Below are 25,000 nucleotides of genomic sequence, written 5' to 3'. Positions count from 1 at the left end.
TCAGCTTCACCCACATACTCAGTACTCACCTTCATCCACATACTCAGCTTCACCCACATACTCAGGACTCACCTTCACCCACACACTCAGTACTCACCTTCTCCCACACACTCAATACTCAGCTTCTCCCACACACTCAATACTCACCTTCACCCCACACACTGTACTCACCTTCACTAACACAATCAGTACCCAACATTCACCCACATACTCTGTACTCGTCTTCTCCCACACATTTAGTACTCACCTCCACCTACATACTCAGTACTCACCTTCACCCACACACTCAATACTCAGCTTCTCCCACACACTCAGTACTCACCTTCACCCCACACACTCAGTACTCACCTTCACCGCACACACTCAATACTCAGCTTCACCCAAACACTCAGTACTCACCTTCACCCACACTCTCAGTACTCATCTTAACCCACTCACTCAGTACTCACCTTCACCCACATATTCAGTACTCAACTTCTCCCCCACATTCAGTACTCACCTTCTCCCACACACTCAATACTTACCTCGAGACTCAACTATATCAATTTCGCCACTTGCAGGCCATGCGCCATATCGTGAGTCCTTGGGCGCTAGCCAGATAGCTGCAGGGGAGATGTTCACGTGTATTTTCATCCATGTTCACATATATATTCAATAATGTTCACATGTATATTCATAACTGTTCACATGTATATTCACAAATAAAAATTTTATTTGCCATAAAATGATAACCTGGCAGGCTACACCTGCTACTCACTTGGCCACACCTGCCACTCACCTGGCCACACCTGCCACTCACCTGGCCACATCTGCCACTCACCTAGCCACACCTGCCACTCACCTGGCCACACCTGCTACTCACCTGGCCATACCTGCCACTCACCTTGCCACACCTGCCACTCACCAGGCCACATCTGCCACTCACCTGGCCACACCTACAACTCAACTGGACACACCTGCCACTCACCTGGCCACACCTGCCACTCACCTGGCCACATCTGCAACTCACCTTGCCACACCTGCTACTCACTTCGCCACATCTGTCACTCACCTGGCCACACCTGCCACTCACCTAGCCACACCTGCTACTCACCTGGCCACACCTGTCACTCACCTGGCCACACCTGTCACTCACCTGGCCACACCTGCTACACACCTGGCCACATCTGCCACTCACCTGTCACTCACCTGGCCACACCTGCCACTCAACTGGACACACCTGCCACTCACCTGGCCACACCTGCAACTCACCTTGCCACACCTGCTACTCACTTGGCCACATCTGTCACTCACCTGGCCACACCTGTCACTCACCTGGCCACACCTGCAACTCAACTGGACACACCTGCCACTCACCTGGCCACACCTGCCACTCACCTGGCCACACATGCAACTCACCTTGCCACACCTGCTACTCACTTGGCCTTATCTGTCACTCACCTGGCCACACCTGCCACTCACCTGGCCACACCTGCCATTCACCTGCCCATACCTGCCACTCACCTAGCCACACCTGCTACTCACCTGGCCACACTTGTCACTCACCTGGCCACACCTGTCACTCACCTGGCCACACCTGATACACACCTGGCCACATCTGCCACTCACCTGGCCACACCTGTCACTCACCTGGCCACTCCTGTCACTCACCTAACCACACCTGCTACTCACCTGGCCACACCTGCCACTCACCTGGCCACACCTGCCACTCACCTGGCAACACCTGTCACTCACCTTGCCACACCTGCCACTCACCTGGCTACACATGGCCGCACCTGTCACTCACCTGGCCACACCTTCCACTCACCTGGCCACACCTGCCACTCACCTGGCCACACATGTCCACACCTGCCACTCACCTGGCCACACATGGCCACTCACCTGCCCGCACATGGCCACACCTGCCACTCACCTGGCCCACACATGTTCACACCTGCCACTCACCTGGGCACACCTGCCACTCACCTAGCCACACATGTCCACTCACCTGGCCACACATGTCCACACCTGCCACTCACCTGGCCACACATGCCCACACCTGTCACTCAGCTGGCCACACCTGCCATTTACCTGGCCACACCTGCCACTTACCTGACCACACCTGCGACTCACCTGGCTACTCACCTGACCACACCTGCCCACACTTGCCACTCCCCTGGCCATACATGTCCACACCTGCCACTCACCTGGCCACACATGGCCACACCAGCCACTCACCTAGCCACACATGTCCACACCTGCCACTCTCCTGGCCACACATGGCCACTCACCTGGCAACACATGTCCACACCTGTCACTCACCTGGCCACACATGTCCACACCTGCCACTCACCTGGCCACACCTGTCACTCACCTGGCCACACCTGCCACTCACCTGGCAAAACATGTCCACACCTGCCACTCAGCTGGCCACACCTGTCACTCACCTGGCCACACCTGCCACTTACCTGGCCACACCTGTCACTCACCTGGCCACACCTGCCACTCATCTGGCCACACCTGCCACTCACCTGGCCACAACCAGTCTCCTCGGGGCATCTTGGCGCGGACCTCTATCCGACCATACCTGGGGGGGATGGGGGGAGGGAGGGCATCACCATTATGGCCTCAACATTATTTTGCTACATCAGCCTAAGTGAATGTAATAACTTCCTATGCAACACAAAAACTTCCCTATAAACTGGCAATAATATTGAAAATTGCTCAAACTTAGTTTGCTTCACAATGTAATAACTATAATATATAATATTATAATTATAAATGACATTAAAGCTTGGAATTATAATATTAAAATTATAATTTGTATTATAAATTTGAATTATAATAAAACTTATCATTGATTTAATTTTATTTATAAACGTCTTTGTGGCTCCACAAAGTAAAGTATTTCAGTCGAGCATTTATTTCGTCTGCTGGTGTCAATCGAGGAATTACAGGTAGTGTTTGCCTGAAATCTCCTGCAAGCAATATTAATGCATTCCCAAATGGTCTGATGTTTCCACGCAAATCTTGCAATGATCGAACAAGAGCCTTGAGCGATTTTTTGTGGGCCATTGTGCATTCATCCCAAATATTAAGTTTGCATTTCTGCAATACTTTTCCCACGCCGGATCCTTTAGAAATGTTGCACGTGGGAGTTTTAATGAATTGCATGTTCAATGGCAATTTCAAAGCCGAAGTAGCAGTTCTTCCACCTGGTAACAATGTCGCAGCTATTCCGGACTATGCAAGAGCTAAGGTAATGCCATTTTTGGATCGAAATGCTGCCAGAATCAATCTAATTAGGAAGGTTTTACCAGTTCATCCTGGCGCAACTAAGAAGATTTCTCCAAGCCCGTTATTGACAGTTTGATTTATTTGAGTGTAAATGCCATTTCGCTCAAGCGTTACCTTAGGAATATTTGAATGCACATACGACAACAGATTGTAATTTAGTTAACGATGCAATTCTACATTGAACAAAGCAGCAACAGATCGATTCGGTGATGGCATTTCCAATTGATTGAGAACTTTGTTCGCGAATTCTAAGAACAATTCTTCAATCATTATCATCGCTTCATTGTAGATTTTTGCTGTGAAATCCATGTTCATATTTGAATTTTCCTTGCGTATTCGACGGATAATATCTACAGCCATGTGCGATTTATATTTCTCCATTAACTTTGTTGGAGATGAAGGAGAGCAGGCGGCCAATATGATTGCGAATGCTGCACGAATTTGATTTGGATGTAACGTGTTAGACGCATATTAATACATACATCCCAGGTGTCGGTCGTTCTCCAATAAATTCAGAGCATGACATGCACTACAGAAAGTGGCATGTGTAACGCTGTTAACAAATCTCAATGGCTGGAAAGACGATGGACCGGGCACATTTACCAACAGCATGCGAAGAAAGAAGCATTCATCTTGATTGGGGTGCACGGTGGACAGTCTTCCTATCCTAGTTCATATGAATACGCCAGGTTGTCCATCGACTCGCTCTCTTCGTTTGCGTCGTTCAAATGATTTTCTACTGGCATTCCATTTGTAATACGTAGGCATTTCCAAATACAAGTGTTTTTGCAAAAGCGTCAATTTGACAAAACGTGAAGAAAGCAGTTAACGTTGTTGTTGGTGGATTCATAGCTGTTTGTTGCACATTTGCAGCTGTGAAATAAACGTGTTGTCTATTTTCTTGTTTTCAAAACAAAAACAAAAGATACTAAATAAATAATTATATTCAAGCGCAGATCAATATACACAGCTCAATTTCACCACCAACTGCACTGAAAAATAAGCAGAACAATTGAAAAAACGAAATGAAAAACAATGAAAAAAGAAACAAATAAGCTATACCTACGAAATGAACGGTATGGTAAACGATACAGCTCAATTCCAATGCAATGTCACAAAATAATTAAATCAAAATGAAAATAAATCAAAATCTATGAAAATTCAATTTATCAATGCAATTGGAAACATTGAAATTAAATTGCAACATATTTTGTACAGTGTGTGTTGTTCTTACGTACAACAGTTGGCACTGTTTAAAAAAAAACTATTTTTTACCTGTCAAAGGTTTGACATCTGAATAGTAGGTATATAAAAAGATACACGTATTCGAGTGAAACGTTGTGTCAAAATTTCAAAGCAATCGGTGAAGAACTTTCGGAGATTTCAGCGTGTGTTGCTCATACGTCCTACAGATGCCGCTGTTTTACAAAAAAAACATGTTTTTTCCTGTCACAGGTGAGGCATGTATATAGTAAGTATATAAAATCACTCGCCTATTCGAATACAATATTGTGTGAAAATTTCAAAGCAATCGGTAAAGACGTTTCGAAGATTTCCCTCACATGAAAAACACTGTTTTTCAAAAAAGCATGTTTTTTCCTGTCACAGACGTGACATCTATATAATATGTATATAAAAACCTGCTCGGATGTGAATGGAATATTATGTGAAAATTTCATGGCAAACGGGGAAGAACTTTCGGAGATTAGTGATTTTCAACAAACGAACATTTCCATTTTTATTTATATACTAGCTGTACCCGTCATACGTTGCTGTGGCTCAGTCTACTTAAATGGAAAAGAAAGAAAAGAGAAAGCGCTCGTTTCAAATATGTTTAATTTCACAATGCTTGTTTGTATGCAATATGTTTTGTTGTTCTGTTGTGATATAGAGATTATCCATTGTCTGTGGCGATATAGAGATTATCTGGTTTGCCGACTCTAGAACACGCAACATATAATTTTCGCTATAAGAAAATTGTTTATATCTAGACACATTCCGTGTCTAGATATAAACTGCACAATTCTAAAGATTGACCCTTAGCCTTGTTGATGGTGATTGCAATTTTAAATTACAATATCTTAAATTGAAATGGCATATCTATTGGAATCATAGGAATGCGAGGAATGAGAACATCTTCATTTTTTAAAGGTCCTGTCAAGATTGTTGCTTCTAGAACGTTGCTGATTATTTTTGTTTACTGTTACGGCCCTCTCGGGTCGCAACTGGGTTCTTACTCTTATGTTGTTAGAGGAAGGGTATCCGGCCCCAAGCCAGTAGTGGCTTTCAAGGGATGTGATCAGTAACGCAAGTAAACTAAAAGGGGAAGGGAAAGAAAGGCAAAAACTTAATATTATAATTAGCACCTTCACCAATAAATATATATAAGAAGATTACTCGGGGGAGGGTATAAACACTACACAGGAGTATTATCTACACTGTCGACTTCTTCTGAAGACTCTGGATCTTCTCGATGCCAAGTTCTCGGTGCTCTCGTGGCCTCACGACGAATCCTTCGAAAAGCTGAGTCTACCCCGGCCACAGGCCAGCCAAAACACAGTTCCACTGGGGGCACCGCCATGGAGGCCGTCAACCACAAGTCCAGCAGACAGCTGGCAGGTTCCGGATCAGCAACGCTGGTCAGGCCACTCCACGAGCGATACTAGGGTAGCGCCCTAGTCAGGAGCCTCGTGTGATACCACAGATCACTCTCCTGTCCACAATACCCCAGTGGTTAATCGTCTCCACCAGTCAGTCCCGGGTATGACAATCCTCAACTGCCGCTTCACAGGCAGGGTAACACCACAGTGTTCATCCGGGAGGCGACTCACAGCTGCTGCAGCAAAACACCTGGTGTCGAGACGGCTGCCTTGGGTAGACTGACTCAACTTCCCTTACAGCAGTCCCAGGTCGACTCTGTAAGCAGACACGTCATCAATAACAGGGACACACAAAAGCACCTCACTTACAGGCTCAGACACAAACGCCCGACTATCAACTCCATAGATGGCGTTGTCGTCTGAGCACCACCTCACCAGAGGTCAGCAGCGGCTGTGTTGTGAGCTGAACAGGACTGGAAACTGGCCCTCGTGACCAGTACACCTCGTCCTCACCAGGTGTCGTCGTCCATTTGGAGGGGTTTTCGGGAGCTGACCCACAGATGGCGCGGTCGTCACTGCTCCGTGCTCGGACGTTGGATTCGGGTCCGTAACATTTACTGCAAGGCACGTGGCGCTGCAAAGCGTTAGCTGATTGATATTTCGCAACATGACAATTGGCACGCAGATTTTCAATTGCCGTACGTGTGATGGTATCCCTACCAGATCGAATGAATTAAAAAATTCTGTTGGATAACTAACCGCTTCATCTGCTTTTTCAACAGTGTCGACATACTTGTATCGAGGAATTGCAGGTAATGTTTGCCTGAAATCTCCTGCAAGCAATATTAATGCATTCCCAAATGGTCTGATGTTTCCACGCAAATCTTCTAATGATCGATCAACAGCCTCGAGCAATTTTTTGTGGGCCATTGTGCATTCATCCCAAACGATTAGTTTACATTTCTGCAATACTTTTGTCATGCCGGATGCTTTGGAAATGTTGCACGTGGGAGTTTCATTGAATTGCATGTTTAATGGTAATTTCAATACTGAAGTAGTAGTTCTTCCACCTGGTAACAATGTCGCAGCTATTCCGGACAATGCAATAGCTAAGGTTATGTCATTTTGGGATTGAAATGCTGCCAGAATCAATCTAATTAGGAAGGATTTACAATTCCTCCTGGCGCATCTAAGAAGATTTCTCCAAACCCGTTAATGACAGTTTGAATTATTTGATTGTAAATTCCTTTTCAATCAAACGTTCCCTTAGGAATATTTGAATGCACATACGACAACAGATTGTAATTTTGTTAACGATGCAATTCTACATTGAACAAAGCAGCAGCAGATCGATTCGGTGATGGCATTTCCAATTGATTTAGAATTTTGTTCGCGAATTCTAAGCAAAATCTTCAATCATTATCAACGTTTCGTTGTAGATTTCTGCTGTGAAATCCATGTTCATATTTGAATTTTTCTTGCGTATTCGACGGATAATATCTTAAGCCATGTGCGATTTATATTTGTCCCATAACTTTGTTGGAGAGCAGGTGGTCAATATAATGTGACGTGTTGGACGTGTCATTAATGCATGCATCCCAGTGTTGGTCGTTCTCCAATAAATTCCGAGCTTGACATACACTACGGAAAGTGGCATGTGTTACGCCGTTGACAAATCTCAGTGGCTGGAAAGACAATGGACCGGGCACATTTACCAACAGCATGCGAAGAAAGAAGCATTTATCTTGATTGGGCTGCACGGTGTACAGTCTGCCTATCGTAGTTTATTTTAATATTCCAGGTTGTCCGTCGACTCGGTCTCCTCGTTTGCGTCGTTCAAATGATTTTCTACTGGCATTCCATGTGTAATACGTATGCACTTCCGAATATAGCAGCGTTTTCGCAAACGCGTCATTTTGACATAACGTGAAGAAAGCAGTTAACGTTGTAGCCTGTGGATTCATAGATTTTTGTTGTACATTTGCAGCTGTGAAATAAACGTTGTGTCCATTTTCTTGTTTAAAAAAAAAATAAAAAATGCTAACGAAAAATTCAAATCAAACGCATATCAATCGACACAGCTCAATTTCACCACCAATTGCACTGAAAAATAAGAAGAACAGGTAACAAAACGAAATAAAAACAATGAGAAAAGAAACAAATAAGCTATACCTACGAAATGAACAGTATGGTAAACAACACAGCTATGAAAATTCAATTTATCAATGCAATCGGAAATATTAAAATTGAATCGTAACATATTTTGTATATTATGTGTTGCTCTTACGTGCAACAGATGGTGCTGTTTTTTAAAAACCGCATGTTTTTACCTATCACAGGTGTGACATCTAAATATATTAGGTATACAAAAACACACACGTATTCGAATGGAACCTTGTGCCAAAATTTCAAAGCAATCAGTGACGAACTTTCGGAGATAAGAGCACCTGTTGCTCTTACGTCCAACAGACGGCGCTGTTTAAAAAAAAAATGTTTTTCCTGTCACAGGTGAGGCATGCGTATAGTAGGTATGTAAAAACACTCACTAATTCGAATGCAATGTTGTGTCAAAATTTCAAAGCAATCAGTAAAGAAGTTTCGAAGCTTTCCCTTACATGAAAAAACTCAAAAAATACAGCTTTTCAAAAAAAGCACGTATTTTCCCGTCACAGATGTGACATCTATAGAGTATGTATATAAAAATCCGTCCGGATGCGAGGGGAACGTTTTGTGAAAATTTCAAGGCAATCAGTGAAGAACTTTCGGAGATTAGCGATTTTGAACAAACGAACATTTATTTATATATATATATATATATATATATATATATATATATATATATATATATATATATATATATATATATATATATATATATATATATGTCGTACCTAGTAGCCAGAACGCACTTCTCAGCCTACTATGCAAGGCCCGATTTGCCTAATAAGCCAAGTTTTCCCGAATTAATATATTTTCTCTAATTTTTTCTTATGAAATGATAAAGTTACCCATTTCATTATGTATGAGGTAAATTTTATTTATTGGAGTTAAAATTAACGTAGATATATGACCGAACCTAACCAACCCTACCTAACCTAACCTATCTCTATAGGCTAGGTTAGGTTAGGTAGCCGAAAAAGTTAGGTTAGGTTAGGTAGGTTAGGTAGTCGAAAAACAATTAATTCATGAAAACTTGGATTATTAGGCAAATCGGACCTTGCATATTAGGCTGAGAAGTGCATTCTGGCTACTAGGTACGACATATATATATATATATATATATATATATATATATATATATATATATATATATACATACATATATATATATATTTAAGATGAATAGGAAAACCAGGGATATACTGAACATCTTGTTTCAGATTCTTTACTTTAAAAAACATAACGTTTCGAATACTTCTCGTATTCATCATCAGATCTAAAAGAAAAAACAGAAATCACAATCAAATAACTGGTAAAAAAAGAACTCATACTGAATATAATTGCCTATCAAAGAAAGGAAAATGCTTAAAAAAACAAAATACTTAAGCGCACTTAAAGTGATCAATACAAATAAAACTTATTAATTGTCACATATATTAAAGCTAATTTAAAAATCCATTAAACTACAAGATGAAATTTATAACTACTAAAACACACCATTCTATTAAACTTACGTGAAGTGATCAAAAGTGAAACTTGATACCTAACACATAGATACTAAACACTATAACAAATATTTATATAATGACTACAAATCTACAAAAAATGTATGTAAAATACAAACAGAATAAACGACAATTATAAAGTACTAACCAAAATCTTATAAAAAAGTCAAATATTAAATAAAATTAAATACCAAAAAATGTATTATATATCCTAAATAAAAGATTATATTAATGTACAAAGTCAAGACTTGAAATAAGTAAGAAAAGGCAAAGACATGGTAAACTAAACAAAATTATAATAAAATTAAACTACCAAAATGAACTATAAATCAAATTACAGGGCCTACTGTGCACTATACAGTGTACAATTGAACAGCTAAAAGGTTGCTATTTAACAGAGGCCGCAGCTCCTTTATATATAAGGATTCCATTACTCTCAAATCTGACTGGCCATTCATACAAGTGTCCAGAATTTTAAAATCAGATTCCAGCAGAGAATGATCAAACTCATAACAATGGTTTCTAATCTCCGAAAATGCTGGTTTAGACAATGGTAATCCAGTCCTAAAAGATAATCCCCGGTGCTCAAGTATCCTATTCTTAAAGTTCCGAATGGAACTCCCGACATATCCAACATTACAGCTGGAACAATTATACATATATACGACATTTGAGCACAAGGGGGTAGGCACTTTATCTTTAAATTTAAAATAAGAGCCTATGGTATTTGTGTTGACAAAAATAAATCTAAAGTCTACTTGAGGATAACAATGCTGCAACAGTCTCCTCAAACGACTCCTTACAGAAAAGCTAATACTGCCATAAAATGGTAATTTAATATATTTAAGATCCCTTTCCACTGTAGTAATCCTACACGATGGGTGAAACTTCTTATTTAAGAAATTCCTTATAAAGGTATAAACCATATGCAAAGGATAACCATTATTTGAAAAAAATTTCACAAGAAAATTAATTTCTTGATCGAAGTTATTCCAATTAGAACATAAAACAAAGGCCCTATTCAGTAGAGTCTTAATTGCATTTTTCTTAAAAATATCAGGAACAAAGGAATTAAAATTTAAACCTAAACCAGTAAAGGTTGGTTTCCTAAAAACATTAGTGTTGAACCCATTAAGGTTATTCACTTTGACATCAAGAAATGACAATGAATTATCAACTTCACACTCTGCAGTAAAACGTATATTACTATGTTGTGCATTAAGATACTCTCTAAATTTCTCAATATGACATTGGTCCTTAAACAACAAAAAAGTGTCATCTAAAAGTGTTGTTTAAGGACCAATGTCATATTGAGAAATTTAGAGAGTATCTTAATGCACAACATAGTAATATACGTTTTACTGCAGAGTGTGAAGTTGATAATTCATTGTCGTTTCTTGATGTCGTTTCACGGTCGACACTTATGTCGACCGTACTCTCAGCCACAGCTCAGGATGGAAACAAGTCGACGAAGAACTCTGTAGGGTAAGGCAGGTCCTAGTCAATAACGGCTTCTCCAATGGTTTCATCGAAGACATCATAAGAAGGAAAGTGAAAAGCCATGCAACCTCTGAAGAGACAACTAACACAACACCTATACCCCCTATTAGACTATTTTACAGGAACTTCTTTTCCACAGCTCATAAAACGGAGGAAAGGGTCTTGAAAGATATTGTTAATAGAAATGTGATAACTACAGACAAAAATCAGAAGATACAACTGACGATTTACTATAAAACCAGAAAAACGGCCAGCCTACTCATGAGAAACTCTCCAGACACAAAGCAGAACGCTTTAAAAGAGACCAACGTCGTCTATGCCTTCAAATGCCCTCTTGGGGACTGTAAGCCTCAAAAAACCCAGTATATAGGCAAGACAACAACATCTCTTTCTAGGCGTTTAACGATGCATAAGCAACAGGGCTCCATTAAGGAACATATAATCTCTTCCCACAACCAAACCATCGCCAGAGAAATCCTAGTAAACAACACAGAAATCATCGATAGATACAGCGATAGCAGGCGGCTTGACGTTTGCGAGGCACTACACATCAAGAAGTCAACACCAGCAATCAACAGCCAATTATTGCACAACTATATTCTACCCACCTCAAGACTCCACTCCAATATAGAAGCATCAAGAAATATGGACCAATAGGCTTTCTACAAACACTTCTATTCAATATCCATTGTTTCGTGTTCAGTCTTGTGTTGATGAAATTAATACCCTATTAATGCCACATCTTGTTCTGTCTTGTGTTAATGCCACATCACCTCTTCCACCTCACTCAAATGTAGATATAAAATCGGAGATGCGTAAGTTCTATTCAGTTGTGTATTTGTGAACTAAAGTCTTTGAAAATGTAATAAGTTTTACGAAACGCGCTCGTGTCGCGTCAGAATAGAAATAAAAATGAATTTTGGAGAATTGATTTTTGATTTACCTCCAACAGTGAAAAGAAATGTACGAAAGATTGAGAAAATTCGTGTTAGAATTATTAATCTTACTTTTTCGGTCATATTTAATAATATATATATATGTATATATATATATATGTATATATATATATGTATATATATATGTATATATATATATGCATATATATATATATGTATATATATATGTATATATATATATGCATATATATATATATATATATATATATATATATATATATATATATATATATATGTATATATATATATATATATATATATATATATATATATATATATATATATATATATATACATATATATATATATATATATATATATATATATATATATATATATATATATATATATATATATATATATATATATATATATATATATATATATATATATATGAATGTCGTACCTAGTAGCCAGAACGCACTTCTCGGCCTACTATGCTAGGCCCGATTTGCCTAATAAGCCAAGTTTTCCTGAATTAATATATTTTCTCTATTTTTTTCTTATGAAATGATAAAGCTACCCATTTCATTATGTATGAGGTCAATTTTTTTTATTGGAGGTAAAATTAACGTAGATATATGATCGAACCTAACCAACCCTACCTAACGCACTTCAGAGGCCATAAGGGCCTCACTGAGGTCATAAGGGCCACAGTGAGGCCATAAGGACCACAGTGAGGTCATAAGGGCCACAGTGAGGCTATAAGCGGTCACAGTGAGGCTATAAGGGTCACAGTGAGACCATAAGGCTCACAGTGAGGCCACAAGGGTCACAGTGAGGCCACAAGGGTCACAGTGAGGTCACAATGGTCACAGTGAGGCCACAAGGGTCACAGTGAGGCCACAAGGGTCACAGTGAGACCATAAGGCTCACAGTGAGACCATAAGGGCCACAGTGAGGCCATAAAGGCCACATTGAGACGATAAGGGCCACAGTGAGGCGTAAGGGCCACAGTGAGACCATAAGGCTCACAGTAAGACCATAAGGGCCATATTGAGGCCAGAAGGGCCACACCGAGGCTGGGCCAACTCAGCACTAGCGGCACTCGGCAGCACCCACCTGAAGGCGAAGCTTGGCTGAGTGGTAAGTTTGGCGCTCATGATGGGGTTGATGATGTGCTCGGAGGTTCCTCTGCGGACGCAGCCGTAGTCCCGGTTTTCCGTGCACGCTGACCCCAGGTTGAGCTCGTTGTGGAACAGGAAGTCCTCACCATGACGGTTGGACGTCAGTTCCTGAGAGAGAGTAATGGAATGTGAGGGAGAGTGGTGAAGGGTGAAGAATCGTGATGGAGGGTGAGAGAGAGTTACCTAGACACCATCAGCTGTTACTGTGTTACCTGGACACCATCAGCTGTTACTGTGTTACCTGGACACCATCAGCTGTTACTGTGTTACCTGGTCACCATCAGCTGTTACTGTGTTACCTGGACACCATCAGCTGTTACTGTGTTACCTGGACACGATCAGCTGTTACTGTGTAACCTGGACACCATCAGCTGTTACTGTGTTACCTGGTCACCATCAGCTGTTACTGTGTTACCTGGACACCATCAGCTGTGTCTGTGTAACCTGGACACCATCAGCTGTTACTGTGTTACCTGGACACCATCAGCTGGTTCTGGCAGTATCATATGGATGAACTGAATTGTTTACCTGTCAATGATTATCTAAGCATCCTGGGATTAAATTTAATCCCTCAGAAAACATTATGAATTACTAACGGAACTCCTACAATCAAGGCAGGCAAAAAACATGTTGCTTAAGAAAGTAAGTAAAGATCTTTCAGATTTTCTTCGTGGGGTTTGTTTCTTAACCAGCTTACTACTTACGGGCCCTTCTGTGTACACTCAAGTGTTCGTCTTAATCATTTAACTATTTTATTAATTAGTCGGTTTAAAGCACTTTATAAAACGAAATTAAGTTACTAAAATCATCATCATTGTAGATGAATTTATTGCTCGAAACAAGACATTGATTTGTATTATTAAAGTCGTCTCTGATTATTTGTTGATTATTTCTCTTCAATTTTCAGTTCAAGTGATTTTATAAAAATTTGGATGTTGATTTAAATTTTCGTTATCAAAGGGGTATATATTACCTCATTCGTCTATATTAAATATATATTCTATATTTATATTTTCTCGTCTATATTTTCCGACTCACTGCTGATTACACTAGTCATTTAAGATCCCACAAATCTTACCTAGTACGACTTGCCTTGTGTGAGGTATTTCTTTCGTATTTTTGAGTTATCAGCGAATTTTCACATTTCCTGTAATCCTGTTTTTAGTTCACTCGAATATAATATGAAAATCATGGGGTCTATAACCAATTTTTATTATTATCATTATTGCAAAAATAACTAACCGCACCACAAGAAAAAGAGAGAGAGAGAGAGAGAGAGAGGAGAGAGAGAGAGAGAGAGAGAGAGAGAGAGAGAGAGAGAGAGAGAGAGAGAGAGAGAGAGAGAGAGAGAGAGAGAGTAAACATACACAGTCAAGTATAACTCACCGGCTTGATGATCAGAGCAGAATCACGTATGTAGCTGAGACTATGATCGTTTAAGTACATCTGGAACTCCCAGTTCTGGTGGAGACGAAGCATAGACAATTGTCTTATTATCATATCATCACTCATACTGTGGCTTATCATATTTTCACTCATTCTGTGACTTATTATCATATCAACACTCATACTGTGGCTTCTTATCATATTTTCCCTGATCATATTGTGATTCATAATACTAATTTTCGGAACTGAGGTTCTAAAAATGCAGTTACTCTGCATACCCATATTCACATATTCAATATCTAATATTGCAGTTTATCATATCGTTACTCATTATACCTCATCATACTCTTAAACCTATAACTCAAGAGACGTTCACTAAGTATATTGTTAATCAGAACTGGTTTTAATCATTGTATTACTCATTACACTCATAAATCTGTATATGCAGTCTGTTCTTCATACAATCGTTCATGATATTGTTATTTATCTGTCACTCATATACATATGATGCTCATAAACATTAATTTGCTTCAACTCATATTTTCATTCATTGTTTTCATAATCATCATACAATCACTTGTTAAAATGTTATTCACAATACTGTAATGTATCAAGGCGGAACTTAATACTATTTTCAATAACCATGTCATTGTTACTCAACAAACTCTCACATAATATTTGTGACTCAACAAAATTATCGCATAATATGTGTTACTCAACAAATTATCATATGATGTTTGTTACTCAACAAACTCTCAAATAATATGTGTGACTCAACAAACTATCATATGATGTTTCATTACTCAACAAACTATCACATAATATTTGTGACTCAACAAACTATCACATAATATTTCTTACTCAGCAAACTATCACATAATATTTCTTACTCAACAAACTATCACATACTATTTCTTAACAAACTATCACATAATATTTCTTACTCAACAAACTATCACATAATATTTCTTTCTCAACAAACTATCATTTTATGTTTGTTACTCAACAAACTATCGTATAATATTTCATACCCAACAAACTATCACATAATATTTGTTACTCATCTTTTCATCATATTTTAACTTAATATATAATCATTGATCTCATTTCTTTTATTTATTATTTACCACAAAAAGGTACAATGGCTTGCGAAGGTATAGATCTTGGCGACTAAGTGATTCATTCTTGCCAGGCAAGACGTTTCAGAGCAAGACGTAACAGAGAAACAAACTTTTCTCTGTTTGCTGTAAACGTCATTGTACCATTAAAAATAGTTAGATGATAAGTTCGAGCCATGAGGGGGATTCGAACCGGCACCTTGGGTGCTCCTAAGCACATGCCTTTACCTACTGGACCACAACCTGCTACACAAGTAATAAAGGCTGGGATTGAACTGAATCCACGAGGCGTCCCAAGGCATCGACCTGGTACACAATCAAGGTTTCACACAATGCCCTACAACACTCTGATGGGGTATATGAGTTCCAGCCCTCACTTCATATGTTCCCAGTGAGCAGGTTCGAATCCTCCTCATGGCTTTAACTGATTTTGTCAATGATATATCACCTTAGTGAGATGTCTTGTGCAGTCAAAATACTGTTACTCATCATACAATCTCACACAATTATTCAACATACTATATAACACACTTATTCATCATACTATCTCACACACTTATTCATCACACTATCTCACACACTGTTATAACCACACATACGTCATGTAAATATTGGTGTTAGTGTATGTGGAGGTCATAAACTCAGTCACTTATTTTTCGTTAGCTTACTCTTGTAAAAATATTACTGTACAGAATTACAGAAATTTACGATCATACACACATATATTAAAAGTATGTGTATATGGTGAATAAGTCATAATAACCGGCGACCGCTTAATTACTGGAACTCCTCCATTATCCCCCCCCCCCCCCCGACCCTTGGTGAACGTCTCCAGCAAGTGTACCAACTGTATATAAAAATGACTTCCTTATGTGTTCACACATATTGACGTATATGCTTCAGTTCCTTGAGGCTTTGTATATATATTATATTTTATTATATATATCTATATGGACTTGTTGTAAATATTGTGGAGTGACTTGCTATGTTGACAACACAGTCATTCTCGGCCGTCCAGGCCGCTGGCACGTCACTACTTCCCTGATTTTCCCGAGAGGCAGACGTCATACGTTCCCCGCCCCCGAGACAGTTACTCACCCCGCCCCCGAGACAGTTTACTCACCCCGCCCCCGAGACAGTTACTCACCCCGCCCCCGAGACAGTTACTCACCCCGCCCCCGAGACAGTTACTCACCCCGCCCCCGAGACAGTTACTCACCCCGCCTCCGAGACAGTTACTCACCCCGCCCCCGAGACAGTTACTCACCCCACCACCAGACATGGTGATTTCAGGCTTCCAGATATTGTTGTTGAGATCGTTGAAGTCATCGTTGAAGATAAGGCAGGGAAAGCTCCGGCAGCTGGCCGGATCAACAACATCTGGGAAGGACAATGTTATCTTCAACTATAAGTTTTAATTACTAAAACACTTTAAATATATTTACAAATTCTAGACAATGAGAAAAATCCCCCCAGCGCTGTGAGGTGGGCGCGAACCTGGGACCAAGGCCATACCAACAGCATACTCTACCACTTGACCATCGTAGAGTAATGTGGTTGTTAACGCCGCAGTCGCAGGTTCTCGCCCCAACTCACAGCCCTGGTGAACTTTCTCATTGATGTATATCACGTTAGGGAGAGTTCTGTGTGAATACTAGACAATGTTGTCTACTTATGAATGATATTAAAAGACAGAATGTTAGTAAATTTAAACTTTTTTGGCAGGTAGAATGTTGTTCGGTTATTGCTGGTCGATATATCACCTTGAGAGTAGCAGCCAGCATGAGGCTGGTTACTACTAAGTTCCTGAAGTTAAGGCTTCCAGTTTGCGGCTGCTCACAAAGTTGGGGCAGGTGGGGGACCTCGGGAATATTGACCATATGAATAAGTCCGCCGTCACCCCTCTAGTGTTGAATGCATTAACGTCCTCAACAGTCCAACAATAATGAATCAAGGCTGGAGACGAGTCTTCACGCACAGGTCTTCAGCTGTATCGTGGGGAGCAAGCCATCTAGCAGCGCCTTAAATGTATAAAATCAGTACAAGCTTGTGCTTCATGTAAGGTTTTGAAACCCCTTCATGAGAGTTGGAATAAGATGCGCCTTAGGGTTTGGAGATTCTTGGCAGCATTGTCGCCAGACTCAACACGAGGCTTTGCTAGATCATCCACCAGATTAACTTCTGTCCCAAAATGTTATTTACATCAGAGAGAGAGAGAGACCACAGGACGAAGACCAACATAACATCCGTTCACATCATCCTGTCGCCCAGATATTGAGAACTTATCACAAGGGAGTCAAAAGTTTTCCCAGAACGTGTAAAAATAAGCAAGCTTGGTGGCAGCTTACCATGTTGACCCTCTCCCTTTCTGGCTCCTTGTCGACGTGAGGGGGCTTAGTGGGGGCTGCCGGAGTGTGATGCTCCATGGGTCAGTCCTCTGTCCTTTTGCAGCCTTATTCTCCGGCTGCTGTCTTTATCAATTTTGCCAGAACTCTTTTTTTTTTTTTTTTTTCCTTTTCCTTGTGTTTCGTTTCCCCCCCCCCCCCCCCTCTTCTCCTTTCTGATTGTCATTTCCTGCGAACCTTTTACCCGTTTTGATTATTCTCTTGGACTTCTTCTATTTTGACACCCGGGTATTTGAGGAGGCATACTCTTGCATCCGTTGAAACTATAGTACCCGACGTCGAAAGCGAGGGGAACCTTTTATTGTCAATCCTCCTTTCATCACTGAACCCTATCTCGACGGACTCACGGTTCTTAAGGTAGCGTTTGTGGGGCGTATACTCACGACGCGCCCCTGGGGGGCCCCAGCAAGATCGGCGATAGCTTCTTGTTGGGTGTCCTACCTCTAATTATGGCTCCATGGTGGGTGTGGGGGCACATTCGTGAATGAAAGTTTTTTCCTTGTTTTTCAGGCTGATAATATTTCCGTTGTTCCTTCTCAGGCTCGTGGGGTGGGCGACCAAGCCCCCAAGTCGGACTGTGTTGGAAGACCAGGCCCTGTAGCCCCCGCTGCATTGGGCCCCGACCCCCTGACTGCTCCCCTCCCTACTCTGTGGTAGGGTCGAGTTCCCAGCCCCTAGTGGTGACCACTTCGTCCCCTTGCACAGCTCTGTCTCTCATTGTGACTACTGCACCTTTTACCCCCCCCCCCTCTCTCTCTCTGGGGGGTTCTCAACGCCGTTCTCGCCACAGACGCACTCGCACGATCCCTTCTCGTACTAATACTTGCAACGCCTTGTTTGGTCCCGCTACGTGGGCTAAATACTTTGATCTCCACCATCTGGATTCTACTCCTGACGATTTCTCCCTCCATAAACACCTTGTTGATTCAGTAGATGCCTCTGTTACTTTTAAACTCCACCAGTTACGGTACGCGTGTCGTCGCTGCTCCTTCTCAGGATGCAGCTACTTCGATTAGCCACTTTGTCCTGCATTGGAGAGGACCCCTGTCCAGGTCTCCAAAAACGCTCGGTTAAATGCCAGTGTTGGCACTGTTCTCCTCCCACAGCATGTTGCAACTGGTGTTCGGAACCTCATAGATTGCCATGAGGATATTAAACATATCCTCGAAGCCCAAGGCCATTCTGTCCTCCAGGTGGACACATATACTCAACCCCCTCGTGGTCGTCGCAGTCAGCCCCTTCGAGTTGTTAAAATCACCTTTGATAGTAGGGCCCTTCCGCCCTCTATTATTCTTGCTGGTGCCAGATGCTTCCGTTCAGGAGTACATTCCCTCTCCTAGACTTTGCAATAAGTGTTGGAAGTTCGGGCACGGTGTCCTCAAATGCACAAGTACTGTGTATCTATGCCCCATGCGTGGGGACGATAGTCATTCTAAGTCAGAGTGCACTTCTCCCCCAGGTTCGCTGCCTCAATTGCGGTGAGGCCCACCTTACTTTCTCACGCACGTGTATAGACTACAAACTCAAGGAAGCCCTCCTCAACTTGAAGCACCGTGATCGTCTGTCTTTTCCTGAAGCGAGACGCCAAATTCGTCGTCTCACCCCTTTTGCGGCCGTATCCTATGCTCGCGTGTTGCGTTCGACCTCTCCTCGTCCTTCCCACCTTCTTCAGTCTCACAACCGTTTCCAGCCTTAAACCCAACCTCATCTACCACCTACTCCCCTATTCCTTTGCCTCCTGTCCCGCCAAGTTTCCCTCTTGGTTCTCCTTCTGGGGTTTCCCCCCTTCTGGATCTTGACCTTGATCCTGAGATTCTTTAATAAACTGTGTTCTTCTTTACCTTTGTTTCTTTCTTGTTTTCTGTTACTGTCCTTTCTCTTTGATAATGTCTATTCTTCAGTGGAATACTCGTGGATTTTATGCCAACTTCCATGAACTCCAACTTCCAATTACACAGTTTTCACCACTTTGTGTTTGTCCTCCAGGAACCCATGCTTGGTGCTCGTCCTGGTCACTTTCGTGGTTATTCCTTTCTTTCTCTCCCTCCCATAACTCTCCCCCCCCCCACCATAACTCTACTGCTCTCTTAATTCGATCAGATATTCTTTCGTCCCCCTACTTCTTCCGTCACCTATCCATTGTTCTGTTGCCCGTGTTTTTATGGGTAAATGGTATAGTCTGTTCCATTTATCTCCCCCTAATGTCCCGCTTTCCCTTCCTGATCTTAAGCACCTCCTGGACTCCTTGCCAGAGTCGGTGCTCCTTTTGGGTGATTTCAACTGTCGACATACCCTCTGGGGTGATATTCTGACAAACACACCGAGGCCGAGCCCACTCATGTGGACTCTCGGACTCGCACCCTTTCCTGTCTTGATCTTTCTCTCTGCTCGTCGTCCCTTTACTTAGATTTCACGTGGCAGGTTCTTGATGACCTCCATAACAGTGATCATTTCCCCATCCTCGTTTCCTTTTTCTCCTTCCACCCTCCCCTCGTCCTTCCCTAGGTGGCAGTTTGCCAAGGTTAACTGGAGCCTATTCACCCTCCGTGCTACTCTCTCTGACCTCTCCTCTCTGCCTCTTCCTCGCGCCCTCTTTCTTTTTTATGACACTGTCTTCAACGCTGCCCTCTGCTCTATTCCTCGCTCTTCCTCCCGGGGCACACAGAAGTGCGTTCCCTGGTGGAATGTGGACTGTGCTAGGGCTGTCCGCTGTAAGCATGCAGCCTGGAAGAAATACCGCCGCCGGCAGACGGCTGATTCTTTTATTTTGTTTCGGAAGGCAAGTGCGGTGGCCCGTAGGACCATCCATACAGCTAAACGTGAGAGTTGGAAATCTTATGTTTCCACCATTACGTCTGATACTCCTCTGCCACAGATCTGAAAGAAGATTCGTAAGATTGCGGGCAAGTTCATTTCAGATGTCTCGCCGGTTTTCCACCTCCGCGGTACTCTTGTGGTGGACCCAGTGACGGTCGCGACAGAACTGGGTTCCCACTTTTCTTCTGTTAGCTCTGGTTCTCATCTTCCTCAATCCTTCTTCTTCGTAAGCCTGTTCTTGAATCTATCCTTTAGATTTCCACACTCATCTCCGCTTCCCTATAATGATCCTTTCTCTCTTTCTGAACTTCAGTCTGCCTGGCCCTCTGTGGATCTACAGCAGCGGGCTCGGATGACGTTCATTATGAGATGCTTCGCCATTTCCCGCCGTGCACGTCTCCGTATTTACCGAGTCTGTATAACCAGGTCTGGGAGTCGTCGTCCGTCCCTGAGGACTGGCTTGATGCTGTTTTATTCCCTATTCGGAAACCAGGGTCTCTCGGTACGTCCCCTAGGACTTCACCCTATTGCTCTCACGAGTTGTGTCTGCAAGCTCTTTGAGCGTAGGGTAAATGTCCGCCTGATGTGGTTTTTGGAACACCATCACCACCTCTCCTTCTCAATTTGGTTTTCGCAAGTGCCGCAGCACGACTGATGTCCTGGTGAACTTGGAGATCTATATTCGTACTGCTTTTGCTGCGAAGACCTCCGTTGTTGCTGTCCTTTTTCACCTGGAAAAGACTTATGACACGACTGGAGATACCATATTCTGTCCCAACTTCGTTCTTTTGGCCTTCGTGGTAATCTCCCTCTCTTCCTTCGAAGCTTTCTCTCTCGTCGTACCTTTCGAGTCAGACTTGGTACCCTGCTCTCTGCCTCTTTTCGGCAGTATGAAGGTGTGCCCCAAGGTAGTGTTCTGAGTACTACTCTTTTTCTGGTTGCCCTCAATGGTCTTCTTTCCTCCCTTCCTTCAGGCATCTTCTCCGCTCTTTATGTTGACGATCTTACTCTTTGCTGTTAAGGTGATGATTTACCTCTCCTTCAACGGCAGCTTCAACTTGCGATTGATGCCTTGTCATCTTGGGCCACCAATCATGCTTCAAGTTCTCTACTACTAATACTTGTGCCATGACTTTTACTTGGAAGCGGTCGTTCTTCGTCCCTCTTTGTCACTTTATGGTCGTCTCCTTAATACAAAGATTCCGCAAAGCTTTTGGGTTTATTCTTTGACACTCGTTTGTCTTGGTCGCCCCATATCTCTTACTTCCGTGTTGAATGCTCTAAGGCCCTTAACCTACTTAAGGTTTTGTCCCATATTTCTCGGGGAGCGGATAGGCGCACGCTCCTCTATTTGCATTCCTCCCTCGTCCTGTCTAAACTCGATTATGGTTGCCCTGCATACTCTTCTGCTTCTCCTTCTACTCTTCGCCGTCTTGATCCTTTGCACCATACTGGGTTGCGCCTCAGCTCTGGTGCTTTTCGTTCAACTCCTCTCTCAGCTTGTAGCTGACACAGGCTTCCAGTCTCTCCAGGTCCGCCGTGATCGCTACAGTCTTCGTTATCTTTCGCGATCCTTCCAATCCTCACTCTCTCAAAAGTCTCTTTGACTTTTACCCCTCCTGTAGTTCCTGTTCCTCTTCACCACCTCCCTCTGTCCGTTTGACTCGCTTACAAGATTCTTTCAGTTCATATTACCAATGTTTCTCCTCGTATTGTTCCATCCCTGCCCCCTTGGAGGGTCCCCCTTCCCAAATTTTGTACTTCTCTGTCCCGCATTACTAAAGCTTTTACCGCTCCTACGGTTCTGAAACTCCTCTTCCTTCAGCACTTTTCTTCTCACTCCCACTCCGTTCCCATCTTCACCGATGGGTCTAAGTCTGCTGACGGTGTGGGCTACTCTGTTGTTTTTCCTGACCACACTTATGTGTCGCCTTCCTCCGGAGGCTAGCATCTTCACAGCAGAACTTTATGCTATTCTCGATGCTCTTCGTCTCCTGCTTTCCCGGTCAATCCTCCTTGTGGTGGTAGTTGACTCGCGTAGTGCCCTCATGGCTTTAGGGTCCTTTAATCTGGTCTACCCGGTGGTCATCGAGATTCAACATTGGCTGTTTCTTATCTCTAGTAAATTTAAGTCGGTTGAGTTTTGCTGGGTTCCCAGCCATCTTGGTGTCTCTTTAAATGAGCGTGTGGATGCTGCCGCTAAGGAACTTGCACTTGCCGCACTTGTCCCATCTCTGTAAAAGTATACCTTATTCCGGTTTTTACCCTGTTATTCATGCCTCCATCCTTGCCCGCTGGCAGCGTTGTTGGTCTTCTGTTATTGGTAACAAACTGCGTACTCTTAAGAGTCGTGTGTCGCAATGGCCTTCCTTCTACCACCGTAACCGGAGGTGGGAAACGGCTCTGGCTAGGTTACGTATTGGCCATACCCGTTTAACTCACGGTCACTTAATGGAGCGCCACCCTGCTCCTTATTGTCCAAATTGCATTGTCCCTCTTACTGTCATGCATATCCTTGTTGAATGTCCTGACTTCCAGGACGAGCGTGTGTCTTGTTTTCCGACGTCCCCCACGGTCGTTGTCCCTCGATAGAATTCTTGGCGACTCGGATACTTTTGATATCGTTCGCCTTATGCGTTTCTGTTCTCGTATTGGCATCCTTGGTGATATTTAGCGACATCTGATTATCCCACACATTTGATGGTGCTACATAGCCTTCTCGGTTTGGTGCATTCTATTGATAATTATTTGCTTACCATGTTGATTATTAACGATGACGATCTCTAACTACCGTGCGGCGAGACATTCTCAATATGAAGTTATTAATAAAGTATACTCCTTTGATTGGAAGTTGAACAGTGCAAGACGAGATTATAATACCTCTCACAATTGAAGGTTAATACTCACTATAGCTCTCACACGGTGGTGGGGAGTACCCACAATGGGCATCCTCCCCCTCCCCAGGATCTCCCTTCATCCCTCCCCAGCCCTCCCTAATCCCCCATGCCCTCCCTTCTCCCCCACCTCGAAGTCCTCCTTTCTCCCCTACCCCCTCTAAACTCTCCAGTATCCCCCACCCTTAGGGTGAGAGGATGGGTTTGGATATAGTGAAAGTGGGTGAGAGGATGAGTGTGGATATAGTGGCAGGTGGGTGAGAGGATGCGTGTGGATATAGTAGCAGTGGGTGAAAGGATGGGTGTGGATATAGTGGCAGTGGGTGAAAGGATGAGTGTGGATAAACTGGCAGTGGGTGAAAGGATGAGTGTGGATATAGTGGCAGTGGGTGAAAGGATGAGTGTGGATAAAGTGGCAGTGGGTGAAAGGATGAGTGTGGATATAGTGGTAGTGGGTGAAAGGATGAGTGTGGATATAGTGGCAGTGGGTGAAAGGATGAGTGTGGATAAAGTGGCAGTGGGTGAAAGGATGAGTGTGGATATAATAGCAGTGGGTGAGAGGATGGATGTGGATATAGTAGCAGTGGGTGAGAGGATGGGTGTGGATATAGTGGCAGTGGGTGAAAGGATGAGTGTGGATATAGTGGCAGTGGGTGAAAGGATGAGTGTGGATAAAGTGGCAGTGGTGAAAGGATGAGTGTGGATATAGTGGTAGTGGGTGAAAGGATGAGTGTGGATATAGTGGCAGTGGATGAAAGGATGAGTGTGGATATAGTGGCAGAGGGTGAGAGGATGGGTGTGGATATAGTGGCAGAGGGTGAGAGGATGGGTGTGGCCGGGAGTTAATCCATGGGTGTGTGGCGTGTGAATATGGTGTGGCCGTGAGTCAGGTGACGAGTATGGACAGGAGTTAGCAGTGTGTGACGAGTGTGACGAGTCTCCACCAGCGCCTAGCAATACTGCCTGGGAGATCAACTGTGGAGACGATGATGGGAGACTGATATTGAGAAGTTTACAAGATGGTCGTACCGGCAGCCAGGGCTCCACAGACCACTAACAGGAAGCACAGCGCCCTCATCCTCGTCTGAAAGGGGAGAAAAGGAGATGTAAAAAGATGTTGTGATATAAAGAGATGGAGAGATAACATTGATAATATTGCCCTGCATTATCTTTAAGGAGTGGAAACATAAGTACTGACTTTTGGGTTAATAAAGAAAAACTGGAGAGAAATATAGACACCACACAGCTGAACAGTC

The 25,000-nt window shown here is 42.7% G+C and overlaps 1 protein-coding gene across 1 annotated transcript in view; it reads right to left on the bottom strand.

Moving 5' to 3' along the window:
• LOC138369785 (beta-1,3-glucan-binding protein-like) overlaps nucleotides 1-24,833 on the bottom strand; it is a 70,219-nt gene extending 45,386 nt beyond the window's left edge. The window contains exons 1-6 of the mRNA XM_069333396.1: nucleotides 24,774-24,833; nucleotides 16,896-17,008; nucleotides 14,511-14,585; nucleotides 13,060-13,232; nucleotides 2,511-2,566; nucleotides 525-602 (exon numbers count right to left, since the gene is read on the bottom strand). Coding sequence (XP_069189497.1) covers nucleotides 525-602; nucleotides 2,511-2,566; nucleotides 13,060-13,232; nucleotides 14,511-14,585; nucleotides 16,896-17,008; nucleotides 24,774-24,822 — 544 coding nt within the window. The 5' untranslated portion in view covers nucleotides 24,823-24,833. The remainder of the gene's footprint in view (nucleotides 1-524; nucleotides 603-2,510; nucleotides 2,567-13,059; nucleotides 13,233-14,510; nucleotides 14,586-16,895; nucleotides 17,009-24,773) is intronic.
• Nucleotides 24,834-25,000: the final 167 nt, after the last annotated feature.

The sequence above is a fragment of the Procambarus clarkii genome, chromosome 4 (assembly GCF_040958095.1).
Source record: "Procambarus clarkii isolate CNS0578487 chromosome 4, FALCON_Pclarkii_2.0, whole genome shotgun sequence".
NCBI classification, from domain to species: Eukaryota; Metazoa; Arthropoda; class Malacostraca; order Decapoda; family Cambaridae; genus Procambarus; species Procambarus clarkii.
This window is presented reverse-complemented; position numbering and strand designations above follow the sequence as displayed.